The sequence below is a fragment of the Peromyscus maniculatus genome, chromosome 5 (genome assembly GCF_049852395.1).
Source record: "Peromyscus maniculatus bairdii isolate BWxNUB_F1_BW_parent chromosome 5, HU_Pman_BW_mat_3.1, whole genome shotgun sequence".
In the NCBI taxonomy this organism is placed as follows: Eukaryota; Metazoa; Chordata; class Mammalia; order Rodentia; family Cricetidae; genus Peromyscus; species Peromyscus maniculatus.
The window spans coordinates 139,212,626-139,231,050 of NC_134856.1; the positions used below are offsets into that span (position 1 = coordinate 139,212,626).

The 18,425-nt window shown below is 41.5% G+C and overlaps 1 protein-coding gene across 2 annotated transcripts in view; it reads right to left on the reverse strand.

Annotated features, from left to right (window-relative positions):
* Window positions 1–2,919: 2,919 nt before the first annotated feature.
* Ubqln1 (ubiquilin 1) overlaps window positions 2,920–18,425 on the reverse strand; it is a 37,087-nt gene continuing 21,581 nt past the window's right edge. The window contains exons 5-11 of one of the 2 annotated variants that reach the window (XM_076573444.1): window positions 17,614–17,772; window positions 17,236–17,470; window positions 10,091–10,233; window positions 7,758–7,841; window positions 6,488–6,603; window positions 6,109–6,277; window positions 2,920–4,788 (exon numbers count right to left, since the gene is read on the reverse strand). In XM_076573444.1, the coding sequence (XP_076429559.1) occupies window positions 4,636–4,788; window positions 6,109–6,277; window positions 6,488–6,603; window positions 7,758–7,841; window positions 10,091–10,233; window positions 17,236–17,470; window positions 17,614–17,772 (1,059 nt within the window). In that variant the 3' untranslated portion in view covers window positions 2,920–4,635. The remainder of the gene's footprint in view (window positions 4,789–6,108; window positions 6,278–6,487; window positions 6,604–7,757; window positions 7,842–10,090; window positions 10,234–17,235; window positions 17,471–17,613; window positions 17,773–18,425) is intronic. The other variant, XM_076573445.1, reaches the window with a different exon arrangement.

The window sequence follows — 18,425 nt, forward strand, 5'->3', positions numbered from 1 at the left end:
TAAAACTAGAACACATCTAGCCAGCCCAAGTGCCCGTGACCTCTTACCTAGACTGCCACTTGCTGACACTCCCACTCCACCGTTTTCTCTAGACCATTCTCAATTAAGAATGGCAGATCTAGGCTGAGGACGGCTCAGTTGGTGAAGCATCTGCCACAGAAGCAGGAGCAGCTGAGTTGCATCCACTAAAAAGCCTGGTATGCTACAGCGGCCTGTAATCCCAGGGCTAGGAAAGTGGAGACAGCCAGACTAGCCTCCTCAGTGAGTTCCAGGTTCAGAGATCCCGCCTCAACAAACAAAGGAAGAGAGTGATCAGGGAAAGAAATGTGACATTGGTCTTTGGCCTCTACACTCAAGTCCATAGATACACATGCCCACACTGACAAGCATTTTCACCACACATAACACACCAGGAAAAAGAATGTTGCCCCTTGTATGAGAACGCCCACTCCTGGCCCAGACTCTATCACAAGGCTGTACTTCTCGCGGGACCTCCTGATCCTGGCAGGCAGTATGGGGTATGTACTGTCTCCTACGTAGCCTGGGCCCACTACTGTCAGTATCCGACAGAACTGTATTTGACTGCTATACTTGGGTGACAGAACACAGAGCTTCTGACTGAACAGCATCACCCCCAAAAGAGAACACCCTTCCAGTCCTCGTCAGCCGTGATGTACCTTTGTAGCAGATGCCCAGATCCATCGACCCACACATCCTCTCAGTATGCAATAAAACGTCCAGCACACAGGTCCAAAATAACAATGGTCTCCCTGTCACCCACATGTAACCAAGACTTACAAATACTACTTATACTCACTGTTTGCTTTTTCTTTTTTGCTTGTCTTCTGCTCTGTGGTATAACGATTTTGTTTAAAATGTCAAAAAGACCAGCAGGACAAGAAAAAGAGGAAGCATTTATGTCCATCTACAGCACAGGAAGTCAACCTGCTGGAAAAACTGGACAGCGGTAAACCATCTTATTAAAGAGTATGGTACTAGAACAACTACCAGATATGACCTGAAGAAACAGGAAGAGAAATTGTTGAAGGTCAGGGCTGAAAGTGAGCTAAGAGTAAAGAACAGAAAAACATGGCATTAGGCTAAAACTGAAGCACCCTGATGAAGTATTGAAAGAGCGGACCCATCAGTGTTAGCAGTGAACATGCGCTATTGGACAGTGTGCTGCTTGTGAAACAGCCAATGATCACACGGAACTGTGAATATTCAAAGCCTGACTGCAGAAACTTAAAAGAAGGAACGGCATTAACATTTTAAAGATGTGTGGCAAAACAGACCTAAGGCAGAGAAATTCGTGGACAACATGAATACTGAAGCCACTCTGGACATTGACGATGAGCGAGGCCCCAGGTGTTCGTCATTTCCCTCACTAGGCTGTGGTAAGCAGATGGACTGCCCGCACTCAGATGGCCGTAACAGTGGTGAGGACATCGTGGGGAGCACTGCAAACTGCCTCTAGACGCCATGTGCAACCGTAAGGAAATGGTTGCTCACTGGTGGCGTATATATTCAGCTAGGGTTATGGTGAGGTCAAATAGCCAGATTGTCCATACAGGGAGGAAGTGAGACCTTTGCTTTCTGGTGAAGTGGACACAAACTTTGTTTCATCCACAAAGTGATTGAAAATACTGTGTATAAGGTATGTGTGAAACATTAATGAATTTTATGTCTAGACTTATATCTACTCCCTAGATATCTCATTAGACACACTACTCTAAAACCCAAAACAACTGGAACTTTTGGTCCAGAGCATTTCAGACAAGAGATGCTTTCAACATAATGAGATTTCTGCTGCCTGTAGTGAATGTTTCCATGCATACACATATTTAAATATGGACTTCAGAAGTAGGGTAAGTTCCTGGCACACTTTATGACACAAAGTACAGCGAGGTAAACTGAGCTCTGAGGAAGTTTTGCTCCCTGTAACATTATCCTGTCCCCTTGCCATACTCCCTGGTAACAACTTTAGTCTATTTCCATAGGTTGTCTTTGTTTTGACTACACACCACTGCTGCCCCACAATAAAAAGAAATGCTATTTGTTTAAAAGGAAATGCTATTTGTTTAAAAACAAACAAACAAACAAACAAACAAACCCACAGAGGCTAGTGGATCTTTGTGAGTTCGACAATAGCCAGGGATACATGGTAAGGCCTTGTCTAATTAATAATCCCTTTCATTACATTGGCTAAACCAAACTTGAAATCCAAGATTTGAGTATTTTTCCCTTTTCTTCTTTTGATACACAGAATTTCACTGTATATCCTGACTGGCCTCAAACTTTGGATCTCCCCCCAGCTACAGTTACATTGGATCCCTACTGGCTTGAAAGTCGAAATCCTTAACATAGAGACCCAGCTGTCATGTGCCTGGCTGCTGTTTGCTGTCTGGTAACTTGTTTAAAGTTTCAATTTCGCCCCCTCCATTCTTTACTCAAACTGTTCTAAAGGACTTGACGTAAGAACAATCCATGCCTGCACTCAATGTTTTCTAAGAATTCCAGCAACAGCTCTGCTGTTCGTACACGGGGTCATTCTTAAACAAACCTACTAGGAGCGGAAAGCATCAAGTCAAAGAACACTTGGTAACCTGACCTACTCGATGGCTCACTGTCACAACACTGCACTTGCAGGACAGGACGGCTCACATGTTATCGCGATACTCAGGAGACTTACTCAGGAGGAGGACCAGTCTAGGGATAGAGAATGAATTTCCGAACAGCCGGATCTACCAAGTAACACCCTGTTGCATAAACCACTACTGTACCCTCCGCCCCCCCCCCAAAGAAGAAATAGCCAACTTTTCACAAAATCTGGGATAAATTAAGCCAAATAGCCTTTACATTAAGACGTGTTGAGAAAAAACAGACATTTTTCTACAAAAGAGGCAAGACAAACCAGTGTAAAAGCTGGAAATTTATTGTTATTTGTGATTAATAAATCAAACTGGAGATGACACCGCCCCGCCTGTGGTACCATTCACCAGTACAAAGTCCTTAACCCAGACAGACGGAGGCGTAAGGCAGAGCGCAGGGACACACCAACACTATCCTCGCCAAGCTCTCCAGCCATGCCTCCACCCTGACTTTTGTACATGCTTTCTTCCTGGGGAAAGTGTCACAACAGTGCAGTCTGGGGGCAACCTGGCCTCTCAACCTTTTAATAGCAAGCAGCTTACAGAAGTTACAGAATTCACCTTCTAGTTCCCTTGATTTTATTTGTCTGAACTCGTTTTAGATTATTTTAACATCATAATTTTGGATAACTGTACAAGAAAGAATACAATGACCTAAGAGAATACTGAACCAGAGTCAGCCGCATATATCACTGACCCTAAAGTTATATTTTAATTGGTCCCGAAGGAATGTATCACCCCAACAGTGTGAGAGTTAGGCAAATAGAACTTCTTTGGGGAAGGAAGAAAGAGGCTATAGGATAGCCAAACTTACTCAAAACTGTTAAAACGGCTCTTTGTTTTCACCAGACTGACACTACTATATGCATAGAGTCTCCACAGAATCTTGGTTGCCAGTATTACTTAGTTCAGGCTGGCCCAATCCAGAATAAGATTCTGTCTTACCCCTCCCCCACCCCCCTTCTCTGAGGCTCTGAACAGCACAACATTCAACTATTTCTTAATAGAACTAGGCAAACACTTCAGAAACAAGTGGCTCACTAATCATTTTAAACCCAGGTATTGCCTATGAATGAGAAAGCTGATAAACCCAAAAGATAGTTCTACTTTTATATGGCAATTAAAACGGAAACATCAGCACTTTCAGTGAAAGCAACATTCAATCAAACTCAATGCTGCTGAGACAGCTATGGGGAGCAGAAAGCCCCGGGTATATGCATTGGAGTATGTTACAGTGCTTCTTCAATCTGAACAAAAGAAAGGTAATTTACAGCCATTATGTAAATGTTGAGATATTATTACAGTATATTTCCTGTACAATTAAATGTCCCTAAAGAGATAACCAGAATCAGTTTTTCTTTATTTTCAACAAACCTGACTAAATGGCACTTCTGCTGAGAGATGTTTATCAAAGGTGCTGTAAGATTCTACACAATTAAGAATCCTTATTTTACTTTTTTGGTTACAGGAATTTTGCTTAGATGATCTAGAAACGCGCAATAATTTGTACTGTATACAAATAAGCAAAATTGTCAGTAGTATAAATCTTACAGCATTATTTGCAAAAATACATGCCAAAGTCACAATAAGCAATACTGTCCCACAAATCATGGAGCGCAAATGATCTGCTTTTTAATGCCTTTATTCTACATAAATTACTACCATAGGGTTATGTTTAAAAAGCAAGTTAGTTGGACAGATGCAGGACAAAAATTTGTTCACCCAATTAGAAAAGGTGATATTTTTAAAAAATTACAATAAATGCCAAGTGTTTGATGCATGCAGCAGCCTTAACTGAAAACATTGATTCCCACTGTTCCAAAGATACAGAAAACCCGCACATCTTACTGCACTCCACCTCAGATGCTTCCTATTGGTTTCGTTTATAACAGCACAGAATTCCAATGAAATAAAGCAGGTTATTTTAAAGATTTAAGAGCCGTTATCAAAAATAAATTACATTTTTCAGGATACAGAAGTGCTGCTATGACGGCTGAGAGCCCAGTAACCTTTCGATTGCTGCGTTGATGTCGCCCCCTGTTGCTATCAGTGCTTGCAAGTTTGCTTCTCGGTTCAAGAACCCCATGGCACTGAGCTGTTCCAGCTGCTGCTGGAATCTGACTTCCGGACTCTGCAGCTGTTGAGAGGAGCAAAGAGGCACATTCTGAGGAAGGCAGGCCATGCTAATGCCGAGTCCCTGTCCAAACACCTCAGCGGCTTTTTAAATGACGCATGCGGGTCTGCTGAGCTTTCTCTAAATTGCTACCTGTGCCTGGAGATACATCCACCATATGTAGTTATTTATTGAAGAGAATGAACTTACTCAACTAAAATATACAAGACTAGCTACAACTATTTTATTAAGAAAGTAGATATTTCTAGGTGTTGTTTAGTTTATAATTTATCCTTACATATATAAGTGCATATTTACTTAATGATGAGCAAAATATGATTTAAAATAATTTATAAATATCCATCACATTTAAAAGTTGTTTAGCATTTTATTTTAGAATAGTTTATATCTAAACAACCATGATAAATAGACTATATAATTCTGCCTTTTGAAAAACCTCATAGCCTGGGGATGAGTGCTTGGGGCCTTGGATTTGATTCCTTGGGGTCCCCCCTTTCCCCTTCTCCCACAAAGGGTAAAATAGGCTTACTAAATCCATTGCTTTAAGGCTTGTGAACAAGCAGAAACCCTTTAAAGCTCATGCAGACCGTTAATGCTTTCTCATGTATTGATACTGAATGTACTTCAACTACAATATACTAACTAGCCTGATGGCAGAATTTTTTAAAAACTTTATCTTGTGGGTTTTGCCTGTATGTGCACCATATGCATGCCTGATGCCCACAGAAGTTAGAAGAGCCCTGAGACTGGATACCGAAGTTACAGACATCTGTGAGTGAGCTGCCATGTGGGTGCTGGAATTGGATCTGGGTCCTCTGGAAGCACAGCCAATGCTCTTAACCACTGAGCAGGTCATTTCTCCAGGCCCTCTTAGTGGTAAATTCTTAGTAAAGACAATAAATGTTCACAGGTGCAAGACCATCACTAGGAGTCCACACACGTTAAGTTACTACAAGAAGTGCTGGGGTAGTGGATGAGTTAGAATAGGAAGCCTAGATACAGGTGTTCTGAAACACTGACAATATTTTTAGGCTCTCTCTGATAAATCCTTATAAAACTATTTCAAATGACTTTGAAGAAAGCCTTATAAAATGGGAGTTTTGAAGTCCTATTTCTAAATACTATGGCATTAGATTGAAGCATTCTATCCCTTGGTATCTGATATAGGAACAAAATTAATTTCTGTAATGCCTGGTTTTAGATTTAATATCCTTGAATAGTACTTTTCATTACCTAAACACTGCTGCTGCTTTCCTTTTGCCTTTTTTGAAAGTTCTATACTTAAGTTAGGAATGCCAAATTTGTAAAGAAAAGCATTGTCACCTGAGGATTCACCCCAGCAAGAGCTTGTAGCATTTGCTGGATAAATTGCTGGTGGCCTGGCTCAGTAGCGCCCCCTGTGGGGCTCGTGTTTTCACTAGGTGCAGTGCTAGGTGCGTTGTTTCCTGAAGTGCCTCCAGAATTGCCTGCTGCTCCCAAGCCAGGATTAAACCTAGGGAAAGCACACACATCCCCATCAGCTGATCAACCAGTTACATTTAAACATAGTATTCGCTGTTATTTTCTTAAAAGTAAGCAGGTGTAAATTTTAAAACTAAAAAATAAGTCAACAACCAAAATAAAAGACAGAACAGTATTAATTCTGCAATTCTCAGAGAAATGAACCATTATGAGCTTTCAAATCTTTCCCAAATAAGCCTACCCTGGGATGAGGCCGGGGGCTTCTGTTGCCAATGTCTGCAAGCCCTGCTGAATCTGCAACAACGCCTGCATGGCTCTAGGGTTCGACATGGCTGCCAGTGTTTCAGGATTCTGCATCTAAGGAAGAAGGACAAACAGTGGTTATCAAAGAATTAAAAGCAAGGTAGGTACATTTTTCCAACTCTGCCTCATTTTTAAAAGAAAATCTAAAACCAGACATCAGTATTCCATATTTCTTCCCAAAATACACACAAACCCTCCTCTTTGACAGCAAATTCCATACACAAATCATGATTTGACTCGATTGCAAGCCTACCATAAAAGCCATTTTCAGAATGAAGACAATTAAGAGCAATTCCAGAAGCCACATTTCCCCCTACTCCAACTGAAGAAAAAAAAGAACAAAAACCAACCAAACACAAAGCCAACCATTTCTAAGCAACTCCAACTGCACATTTACTGGATGGTGGTACGCTGGTGAAAGTGTGAATGTCTCCTGACCACACACTGTCTGCTGCTAACTGAACAGTGTCACTAGTCTGCCACCTCAACCACTGCTCCGAAGTGGAGCCAACCCAGTGTCCCATGGTTAGCTTCGTTCCTTTCAAACACCCACACCTGACTGACAAAAGGGTACATAGACCATTGCAGTAGACCAAGGACAACCACTGACCGTGGATAACGGCTGGCTGGCCTAACAATCATTTCAGTCAGATAGGAACCCTGAGAACTACCAGTTTCCAAAGCACCAACACCACTTTCATGTTTTTAAATAATACTATGACAATCTTGGGCACTGTGTTTTTAAACCTCCCTGATGTGACAACACTGACAATTTTAACCTTACTATTTCTGGTTTTGAGGAAATGAGGTCTACTCCTTGGAGAACAAGCATTCTACTAATTTGGAAGAAACTGAGACATTACAACAAAACCCAACCTGTGAAGTAAGAGAGGGTAGCTCACTCAAAACTAGTCCAAACTAGTGTATGTGCTACAAGTAAGCACTTCAAGGCTAGCAAAGTGAAGGGAAATGGCCTGTGCTATTAACGAAGCCTTCCAAACCCTAAATTCTCGTGAGCAAGGAAGGCAACATGGTATTAAACACAGTCAGGGGTGACACGGGCTGGGGAGGATCAGGCTGGGGTCTGCAAGTGGTGAAATCACACGCTCCTCTCTCTGCACTGCTCTATCAGTCGGGAAGGAGGCCACGATCACCATCAACCTTTCAAGCAGATCATTACAAAGACAGCAGCGTCTTTTCTTACTCACTTGTTGGAGGAAAGTTGGGAGCTGTTGTCTCATTTGTTCTTGAAGCTGAGGATTTCCAGCAAATAGGGGATTATTCAGCATCATCTATGGGGCAAGTGTTCAAACAATTTTAACTGGAAATATCTGAAACAAGTAATGTACCTGGTTTAATATTCTACCTTCCTCCAAGTGCCTAAATTGGCACTTCAAAGGGAGGAAGGGAGAACACAGATAAAAGGGAGCAGGGAAGTTCTATCCACAAGCTCAGGGGAAAGAAAGGAGAAAGATAGGTAGATAGGTAGGTAGGTAGGAAGGAAGGCAGCTTCTCTTCACCGAGAATGGTGCATGATGATGACATGCTGGGCCCTAAAAAATGAAAGCAATTGTTTCGTGGTCTTTTCCTTGAACAAAGGTGAACTTCTGCCTTTGGGGAAAAACTGAGAGTGCCAGGCTCGCAGGATGATAACGCTTTTGGCTACACTACAGAATAAAAGAAACATCAATCTGTAAAAGCTTAAATATGGCTTGCTTAGAAACCTCAACACACAAACAGCAAGCACAGAAAACACTCAGATCTGGAGCCAGAACTATTATCTACCTGCCCACGTCTAACAGTTGATATTAAGTCCAGAATAACCACCAAACAGCAACCAACTTGCCAGAGAAATGGAGCTGCTAGATGAAAACCAGCCCAAACTAGCACCAGCAGTCCTCTGGGGAAGGGTTAAAATACCTAAGACCCAAAGATGGAAATGAGACCACCAAGATTAACATCTGGACTCCACCTCCTTAGCACCACAGGAGAAAAGTGGGATGCCTCCTAACCTTCCAAGTCTGACCAACTGAAAAGCCAGGGCAGCAGTAACAGGACTTGACGGCCTGAAGGTACACTCACACAGTCAGCAAACCAGAGACTGTTCAGTTCAAAAGACAGATGGTGTGTCACTTTCCAATGAGTGACTGACAGCCTGTTTACCTGTCCAAAGTCTGGGGAGGAAATGACCTTTGCCCTCAATTAGGTAACCATACTGTATGAAAATCCTGTTTAAAAAAAAAAAAAACGAGAGAGTTCTCCCCTCACTCTTTCAAAGTAGATTATTTAATTTCAACATCACCAAAGCAGGAAATAGTTAATGCTTTATGGACACAGATTATTTCTGAATGAGCAGTAAATAAAGCAGGAGCTGCTCTAGGCCAGGAATGCCTCTTTATTCTTCCAGACAAATGCTGCTTTACTGAGGTTATTAACCAGTTATCACATTCATTTTTCATTTTAAATTATTCAACTAGTCTGGAAAAAGCTTGTCACAGAAAAATCATCTTTTCATTTATTATATTTATTATTTCTCCTAACTTACCTGAACCTTCATACCACAATTAAGTTTTTACATTTTAAATTTCAAAAGATAAACTAAAAACTTTAACCATCTGATGCCAGAGCACACTGTAAGTTTTAAAATATTCTCTACTAAGAGACCCCACCTAGCATTGTCAGTGTTTTGCTTTAAAGTTAGAAAACAAGTGTGCAAAGCAGCCCAGATCCTTTATAAACATAAAGGTACATGAAATATGCTTACTAAAGAAGAATTGTAAGAATAAGATACACACTCAGTGTTGTAACTAAATACACACTTGAAAATACAGGAAAGGATCTCTTCACACATTTCTACCTCTTAGCTACCCAAGGGACAAAAGCGACTCAGGATACATTAACATCAAGCATTTCAGTAATAAAGTCACAAGACCAGCTTTCATAAAAATAGACCCATAACATACAAAGTTTAAGATAAAAATTATCCCAAAGCATTATTCTTTAATGATTTGTCATTATGGAAGTTTTCACTGAGGATCCCACCTCAAGGACACCTGCTATATCCTTCTGCCAATGTGGTTTCAGAATTTTGAAAATAAAAACCATTTCATCCAGCATAATGAAACAAGGAGTCTTTGGATGTACATAGAGGAGCTATGAAGGAAATCATTCTAAACCTCTAACCCAGAGCAACCACTGTGGCCGGTCACGGTTTACAGCACACCCTCCACAGTTGTTCAGGCCCAGGAGTGGGTGGTGCTCCAGCTGGGACACGACCTCCACCCAGAGGGCTGACACCCAGGGGAGTGTGATCAGAGCAAATTCTCCATAAGCTTCAGGTTTTTTTTTTTTTTTTTTTTTTTTTTTTTTTTTTAAAAAGCACATTGCATCAACAAATAGCAGAAATGAGGTTGTTCTAAGCATGTATGAAATAAAACTGCCCCAAAGCTGGAGACACAATATGTCTACATCTCTGGTACTCGGAGAGCCAAGACCAGAACTATGTAGCTCACAATACTCTTAGACACGTTTATAAGCTCACCTGTGCGGCAAGGTCAGGGTTCTGGCTTAGTGACTGCATCATGCTTCTCATGTATGGGGCAGCCAGCATGTTCTGCATAAGCTGTGGGTTTTCAGTTATTTGTTGCAACAAGCTTTGCATTCCTGGTGTGTTGAACATACTAGCTAAAATTTTATTTACAAAAAAACAAAAACCAGATTAAGACACATTAATATTTTAAAACAGTGTACACTGTACTTAAATTTTAGCTACTTAAAGTGGCATATGGCCATTCTCTCTCAGCAACAGGCTCATTTATGAAATTTGGTTGCCCATAGTCAACCACAGCTCCCAAATATGGAATGACAACCTTTCCAAGTAGACAGCTAAGTTTAAACTGTATGGTTTCTGAGAAGCATGAGAAAATGCTGTCCCACCCTACTCTGTCCCTTTCTCCAGCACACTCGTGCCTAATAAGGGTCCATGACCTGATGCGATCACTTAGCTGTTTTCAGATCAACTCTTATTTTACTGGTCTCCAAGCATAAGAATTCTGACACTGGCACTTTAGAGTCACAAAAAAAAAAAAAAAAAAAGCAAGTATGCTTCCTTCAAGTGAAGAGAGAACACTTCTGACACAATACTAAAGGAAAAGGAAACGCCAGTATAGTGCTAACGGAACTATTTATTTCTTACTTCCATTCTGGTTTTTGAATTAATGTTCCTTATCTGACTTAAAACACTATTTCCACTTCTCTTTCTAACTGGCTCTAAGTCTTGTGCTTGTGGTGTACCTATTTTATCAAGTTTCAAGTTAGTTTTTTCCACATTCCATAGGTCAAAAATATCTTAGAGAGTTTGGCAAACTAAAGCCTACAGTAGGACCAATCTGGCTTTCACAACCTGTTTTTTTTTTTTTTTTTTTTTTGATTTTTCGAGACAGGGTTTCTCTGTGTAGCTTTGCGCCTTTCCTGGGACTCACTTGGTAGCCCAGGCTGGCCTGGAACTCACAGAGATCCACCTGCCTCTGCCTCCCAAGTGCTGGGATTAAAGGCGTGCACCACCACCGCCCGGCACAACCTGTTTTTTTATATCTCACAAAGTGAACATTGTTTTTACATTTTTTTTTAAAGATTTATTTATTTATTATGTACACAGAAGAGGGCGCCAGATCTCATTACAGATGGTTGTGAGCCACCATGTGGGTGCTGGGGATTGAACTCAGGACCTCTGAAGAACCGTCGGTGCTCTTAACCTCTGAGCCATCTCTCCAGCCCTGCTTTTACATTTTTAAATGGGTAAGAGGAAAATTTCTAGTGAAGGTAAATATCTGTATGAATGTGGAGGCTACTGAAATCCATGCTAGGTGTCTATGAGTTATCATTTTGCAGGAATACTTATGCTGACGCTTTTACTCTAGAAAGGCGAGGACACATAAATGGACTGTGGTGTCACACTGCTTCATATGGCTTTGTAGTGCGCCACAAGAAACCTCTAGTATCCTGTTTCTTCTTAATTACAAGTGCAAATTAATCATACAAGAAGTAAAGTAAGAGAAGTAAACTGCTAATGTCATAGGTTTAAGGCACAGAAGAGTGCCTTTACTTGACCATATCAAAGAATACAACATAAACAGACTTTATCAGACTAAACACTTATCACAGTATGTAGTGGGTAGCCATTCCAGCTTGGTTCTGGAAGTTCCAACCCCCATTGAGACTCTGGCAACTGTCACGCCTACGAGGCGGGGCGAGGGGAGGCGCCGGGGGACCCGAGAGCTGGATGGGTCAGCGCTCTCTCTGGGTGCTCTCTCGGTGCCGGGATGCTGACCGGTGCAGATTGACTGTGCAGAGCTCCAGAGAACACCGCTGGACTGCGATACACCTTCCCCAGACCCTGCGACCTACCCATTACTTAATTTGTGAGTTACGCCATTAAATAAATATCCTTTTAACTACGTGGAGTGGCCAAAATAATTTCTCCAATAACAGTATTCCAGCCAGGCACGAGAACATTCACTCAGGAGGCCGAGGTAGAACACGAAGTTCCAAGTCGGTCTGTGGTACATAATGGAGACCCAGTCTCGAAAAATGAAACAACAGGCTGGCTCAGTCGTTGGGAATTGGTCCCTAGTTCAGAGGACTCACATGACAGTTCACAGCCATCTCTAACTCCAGTGCTAGATGCAATGCCCTCTGCTGGCCTCCTCAGGCACTGCATGCACATGGTACAGACACACATGTAGGCAAAACACCCATATAGATAAAATCATCTTTTAAAAAGGACATTTAAAAAACAAAACCCAACCTCAACCAATATTGTCTACTCACAGGAAAACAAAGATCAGAAAAATTACAAAATGAATGTGAAGTATCTCAGCAGAACTATATTTCTTTGATTATGCTGCAACCAGTTAAATTTTCAAGGAGCATGTCAGTAAAGGAGAGTCATATTTCAGCAGTAACTAATTCACAGTTAATTATATCTACATTGTACAGGCAAATGTGTTTAGAGAAAGTAAACACAACCTTTTTGGGGAGAACAGACAGATGCTTTTCTCAGAACTAAGGACAGTGGAGCCAGCATCAATATTAGATTAAAAAAAAAAAGTACTAATGATTCTGAGTAATAGTTTCTTGGTTCCTAAAGGTCAAAAGACATTACTAATGGTGTCCTGTCCTAGGTTATTTAGGGAATCACAAAGTTTACTCTGGGCTGGAGATCACTCAGTGGTTAAGAGCATTTGTTGCTCTTGGCAGATGTCTCAGGTTCAGTCCTAGCACCCACATGTAACCCTCGGTCCTGGGGATCCACAACTTCTACACACACACACACACACACACACACACACACACACACACACACACACACACACACACACACAAAAGTAACATCTTTCATGGAACTGCTCAGGGAGATTGTTTTCAAGGGCACCAAGGATCTAGTGTTGGAGACTAGCCTGAGCTACAGTGAGTCCTTAAAAAACCAACAAAACAACCAAGTGAGAAAATATAACTTCAGTGAGACCTAAAGTAGGGTCTGCTCAAGTAAGCTCCATCTGACATTGACCAAAATATGTGTGGAGAACTAAAAGGGTTTAGTCGGGCCAATTTACAAGTCTTATGACTGGCGTATTCATTATAGGCAGGTACCTGAGAAAATACTTAATTGGTGTTATTGAAACAGTAGACCATCAATGATGACCATCACTTACTCCTACAAACTTAATGTGTTAAGTTCTATCTTGTCAGAAACAGCTCAATATCCTGATGTGCCAAAGCATGGATGGTATCTTGGCAGAGGTACAGCAGTGTTTTTATTAGTTCATGGGTGAGATTAATCTTTTTCTAAATAAGAACACCCAATGTTATGAAACCTTCGATAACTTTAGAAATCAGCTTTTGCCAGAAACTGATGTTTCTCCAAGGACTTAGCATGCTAACTCACACTCATTCACTGTAATGAACTAATTTTTTGTTGTTTTTGTTTTTCAAGACAGGGTTTCTCTGTGTATCTCTGGCTGTTCTGAACTAGCTCTGTAGGACAGGTTAGCCTTGAACAAAAGAACTTCAAACCACCCACTCAGTAAGTCCATCCAATAATAAGCTGAGGTAGTCAGTTCTCAAAAGACATACAAATAATTGAAAAAGTTCAATCCTTAGGCATCAAGGAAACACAAATTAAACTGATTTGGGATTCCATCTCACTTCAGCTAGAACACAGGCAAGGAAGGGTAGAGGGCAAAAGGAGACCTTAGTCACTGCACATGGGATATAAACGTGTGCAGCCACTATGGAAATCAGTGTGGAGGATCCTAAAGAACTGAAAATCGAACCACACATGACCCAGCCGCACCATTCTTGGGTATATATCTGAAGGACTCTGAAGTAACATATTGTGTTATTCACAGCAGCCAGGCTAAAGAGCCAGCCTAGGTGTCCACCAACAGACAAACAGATAAGAGAATATATGAAATATATATGCAATGCAAGTTTATGCAACTGTAAAGAAAACTACCATTTGCAGGAATATGTATGGGAGCAACTAGAAATCCTTATGCTAAGTGAAATGAACCAGACTTAGATACATTTTCTCTCACATGTGGAACTAGACATAAGGCTGAGTACATGTAATAAAAAAGCAGAGGTTGGGGTCAACTGGGAGAAGAAAGGAAACCAGTTTGGGAAGATAGGACATGGGGGAGGATGTTGTAGCCCACTAGGTTTCCTAGTGGCTGTACCCAGCAGGACTGCAGAAGAGGTTGACTGGACCACGGGCCTGAGTATCAGGTGTTTGTAAGGGTCTACACTTGGCTGTAACTAGCAAGGGGGAGGTCGTTTGCCCCTCCCCTTGGCATTGTTATAAATAGCCCTATGGAATAAAGCTCTGTGTCACTGGATAAGGATCCAGGCCCACTCAAGTCTATCCTGTTTTCTCTTGCCTCTTCATTTCTAACTAAGTCTCTTATCTCTCATTCTTCAAGAGTCCCTGGGGTAAATAAATGTGGGGGCTGGTCCGCCACAGGAGGATAGAAGGGAAGGGGAACAAATAAGAAAAATGTAAAATGATTCATACGCACAAAGCTGTCATTGTGAAATCCAATTTTTTTGGTTTTTTTTTGTTTTGTTTTGTTTTTTCGAGACAGGGTTTCTCTGTGTAACTTTGCGCCTTTCCTGGAGCTCACTTGGTAGCCCAGGCTGGCCTCCAACACACAGAGATCCGCCTGGCTCTGCCTCCCGAGTGCTGGGAGTAAAGGCGTGCGCCACCAACGCCCGGCTGTTGTTTTTGTTTTTTGAGACAGGATTTCTCTGTGCAACCCTGGCTATTCTGGAACTCATGGGTTCCAGATGGGGATGGCCTGGAACTCAGAGATCCACCTGCCTCTGCCTCCTGAGTGCTGGGATTAAAGGTGTGTGCCACCACGCATGGCAACAAAATGCTTTTTATGCTAATCTAGAAATAATAAATTAACCTTCCCCCACAGATCTCATACCTCACAATGAGGTCTGACATTAAGACCCAGAACCTTGGCTTTTGAGGGTGGGAATAGGTCAACTGTTACCTAGCCTGGTCCCGTACTTCCTTCCATATTCAAGTAGTCTCCCCATCTCAGTCTCCCAAGTGAGCTGGACTATGGACCTGAGCCTGACTGCAAAAACCTGCTAGTTAACACATCTGGCAGTTGCTCTACTTCAGCTCAGTTGGGCTCGGCCTTTAGACTCGATTTTGAGAATCCACAGGTATAGAACACAAGACCAACTAAAACCCAGGAAATGAAAACAACTTCTCTTGACACTATCTTATTAGGATGTGTGGTCACAAAACTGCTTTAGAAATCTTCAGTAACACTCTTACTGACAATGCACAATTAACCATCATGTATGTAAAGTTTCCTTCAGAAAAAAACAAAAAAATCGTTCACATAACAATGGGAACGAACAGGAAGGAAGCATCTAATTAAAAGACTCACAAACAAAGTGTTAAGTGAAAAGCAACCAGAGACCTGAGCATGTCAATACTCAGATTCCAGCCTTCACAAAATATGGCAGGCCTCAAAAACAGACGCACAAAGCAACAGTACTGAAAATTTGGTTAAAAAAGCACAGAGCAAAAGGATCTCACCACCAGCAATTACCTACGGGTGTGAAGTCAAGACCAATCTTTTCAGAGTAATATGGACATATCCTTATCTCTGACTATGTCAACTCTGGAGCCTTAGTTCACACACATCATCCCCCACACTCATTCCAACTCAGGAGATGTCACAATTTTCAAGTCCTTTCTGGCCTCTGCTAAGATCCAAAACATAGTGCTTTCACCTTATCTGGGAATCTCAATTTTGTTTTCCAAGCTCCATGCCTAATTTGTATGGCTCTACATCTCTACAAAGTATAGAAAAACTAGGTTAAAGGGGGGTGAGGAGGGGAGTACACATGTGGTAATGAAGCCATATACCCCTAGAAGGAAATACCTTTCAGCAAAACAAATCAGAGATATACACAGTATAAATGGATTTCAAAATGAGTGCAGACAGACACAAAAGAACTACACACTGTATAGTCTATTTCTATAAATTTGTAGAGCTAAAGATGGCTGTCTCAGAGAGAGAAAGAATGAAGCAAGAGATGGAAATGTTTGAATTAGTGTGGCAACAACTTAGGTGTTAGACATCTAAATCTGCATTTTTATATCTTGTATCTAACAATAACAGTATAATCATGGTAATAATGAGAGCAATTGTTCTACTTCATCAATAAGTGAATATGTGGCTTATTTTCCTATTTTTTTTCAGTCACTCAGCCATTATTTCATTTCCTAGGTTACTCAAATGAATTCAGAATCAAGTTCCTTTCATTAATTCTGACTCCCCCCCAGTATATTAGTACTTTTATGTAACTGTGACAATATATTGGACATAAGACAATTTAAAAGAGGAATTTATTATGGCTTATGGTTTTGAAGACACCAGTCCACAACAGCATGGAAATTGTGGCAAACAAAGCACTGGAGTTCATATCATGGTAGCCAAGCAGCAGGGAAGGGGTGTCCTAGAACTCACTCTAGTAACCTACCCATCTCCTATAGTTTCTAATACCTTCCAAAATAGTGCCAGCAGCTGAGGCTTTAACACACGAACCTGTGAGGGGCGTTTCATTCCAAACCATAGTATTCAATACATGCTCTTCGAATAGTAACCAAGATAATTTCATTATCATCTTAAAATATGTTATTCTTCTGTTTAAAAATTTCCCAGGAATGACCTCTGGATATCTTCTGTATAACATGGTGACTACATACACTTAATCATTTCACAACAAATGCACACATCAGAACATGTTTTAGGGGCTAAAGATAGAGCAGTGATTAAGAGAGTTTACTGTTCTCGCAGAAAACTTGGGTTTAATTCCCAGCACCCACACAATGGCTTGCAACCGTCTATAACTCCAGTTCTAGAGGACCCAACACCCTTTTCTGATTTCCATGGGCTACTATACACACACACACACTACTATAATAGATAAATATTTAAAACAAATGTTATACCTCATAGATACATATACAATTTAAAAATTCTATCCTTCAAACAATCCCCAAAGCCTGCAACAAAGAATCTTTATAAAAGGGATGCACATGAATGATAGATAGTATCAGCAATAGTTTCATTCTATCAATGCAAGGCCACATACCTCCTGCTCCAGGCACCACGCCTGGCCCCGAGGCGCTCTGCCCAGCGGGGGTACTGGTGGCACCCCCAGCAGAGGCACTCACAGTGCTGGTGGTGCTACCAGTAGCTGGTGAACTCTGGGAAGTCTGCGGAGCCCATGGGTTGGGTAGTGGATCCCTATTTTCTGTTCGAGAAGGCTGACTTCCTTCACCAGAGGAAGTACTGCTTACTAAGGAAGCAAATGGATTACCACCAAACTGAAAGAAAAGAAAAAATATTAACAAACACGTAGTTATTTTTCAATGAAGCCACATTTTCCACATATCGGTCCCTCAATCACAGACTATCCGTGTTAGACATGAACAATCTTTAGGCCTGAGTCTTGGAACAAATGGATCACCTGCTCTTGGGCGGCACTCAGCATGGGCTCCTGAATATCTGTATACATGCGTCGTAGAGCATTGTAGCCCCCGGGAATGCTTTCTAGGTTGCTCAAGGCTCGGTCCTGGTTTCTCATCATTTCCTGCATCATTGCTGGATTTCTGGCAAGTTCCAATGTCTAAGAAAGAAATCTCCATTTTAAAAACAGGCACTGACATAGCGTTTAAGTAGCTAAGTTTATGAGACGCCACTGACGTGGACTAGCTCCTGTACCAGGCCCCGGAAACCTGAAGGGAACCACTCGTGCTAAGTGCCAGGCAGTCAGACTGAACTTTAAACAGCTGTTTGAAAACCAAACAGAGGACCCTGGGCAAGCCGAGTCAGCTCCTAACGGTTAGGAAAATGACTGCCACACGTGTGCCTGTCTTTGCTCTCCTCACCTGTTTCCTGCCTGCTAGAAAGCCCAACTCATTTGTTCAGTTCACAGAAACACTAATTCTATTTTACAGGACGAGGTGTCATCGAATTCTAGCATCATAAGCACTTTTTAACTCACAAGAGATCCTCCTGCCTCTGCCTCCCAAGTGTTGGGATCAAAATATTTTTTTTCATACAGTATATTTTGGCAGTGTTTTCCCCTCTCCCAAACGGTTTTGTTTTTTAATGTGTGAGGGAGAAGCAGGACACTGATGTCATCTCTCCACCCTGCATTCTAAGAACCTTCTCTTGGACCCCCAGCACGAAAGGTTTGTCCTCTAGAGTGTGTTTTTAAAGAATTTTCAAGCATAGCAGAAAATTCAGTGTTCAAACAGACCCAAATAATATTTGTGT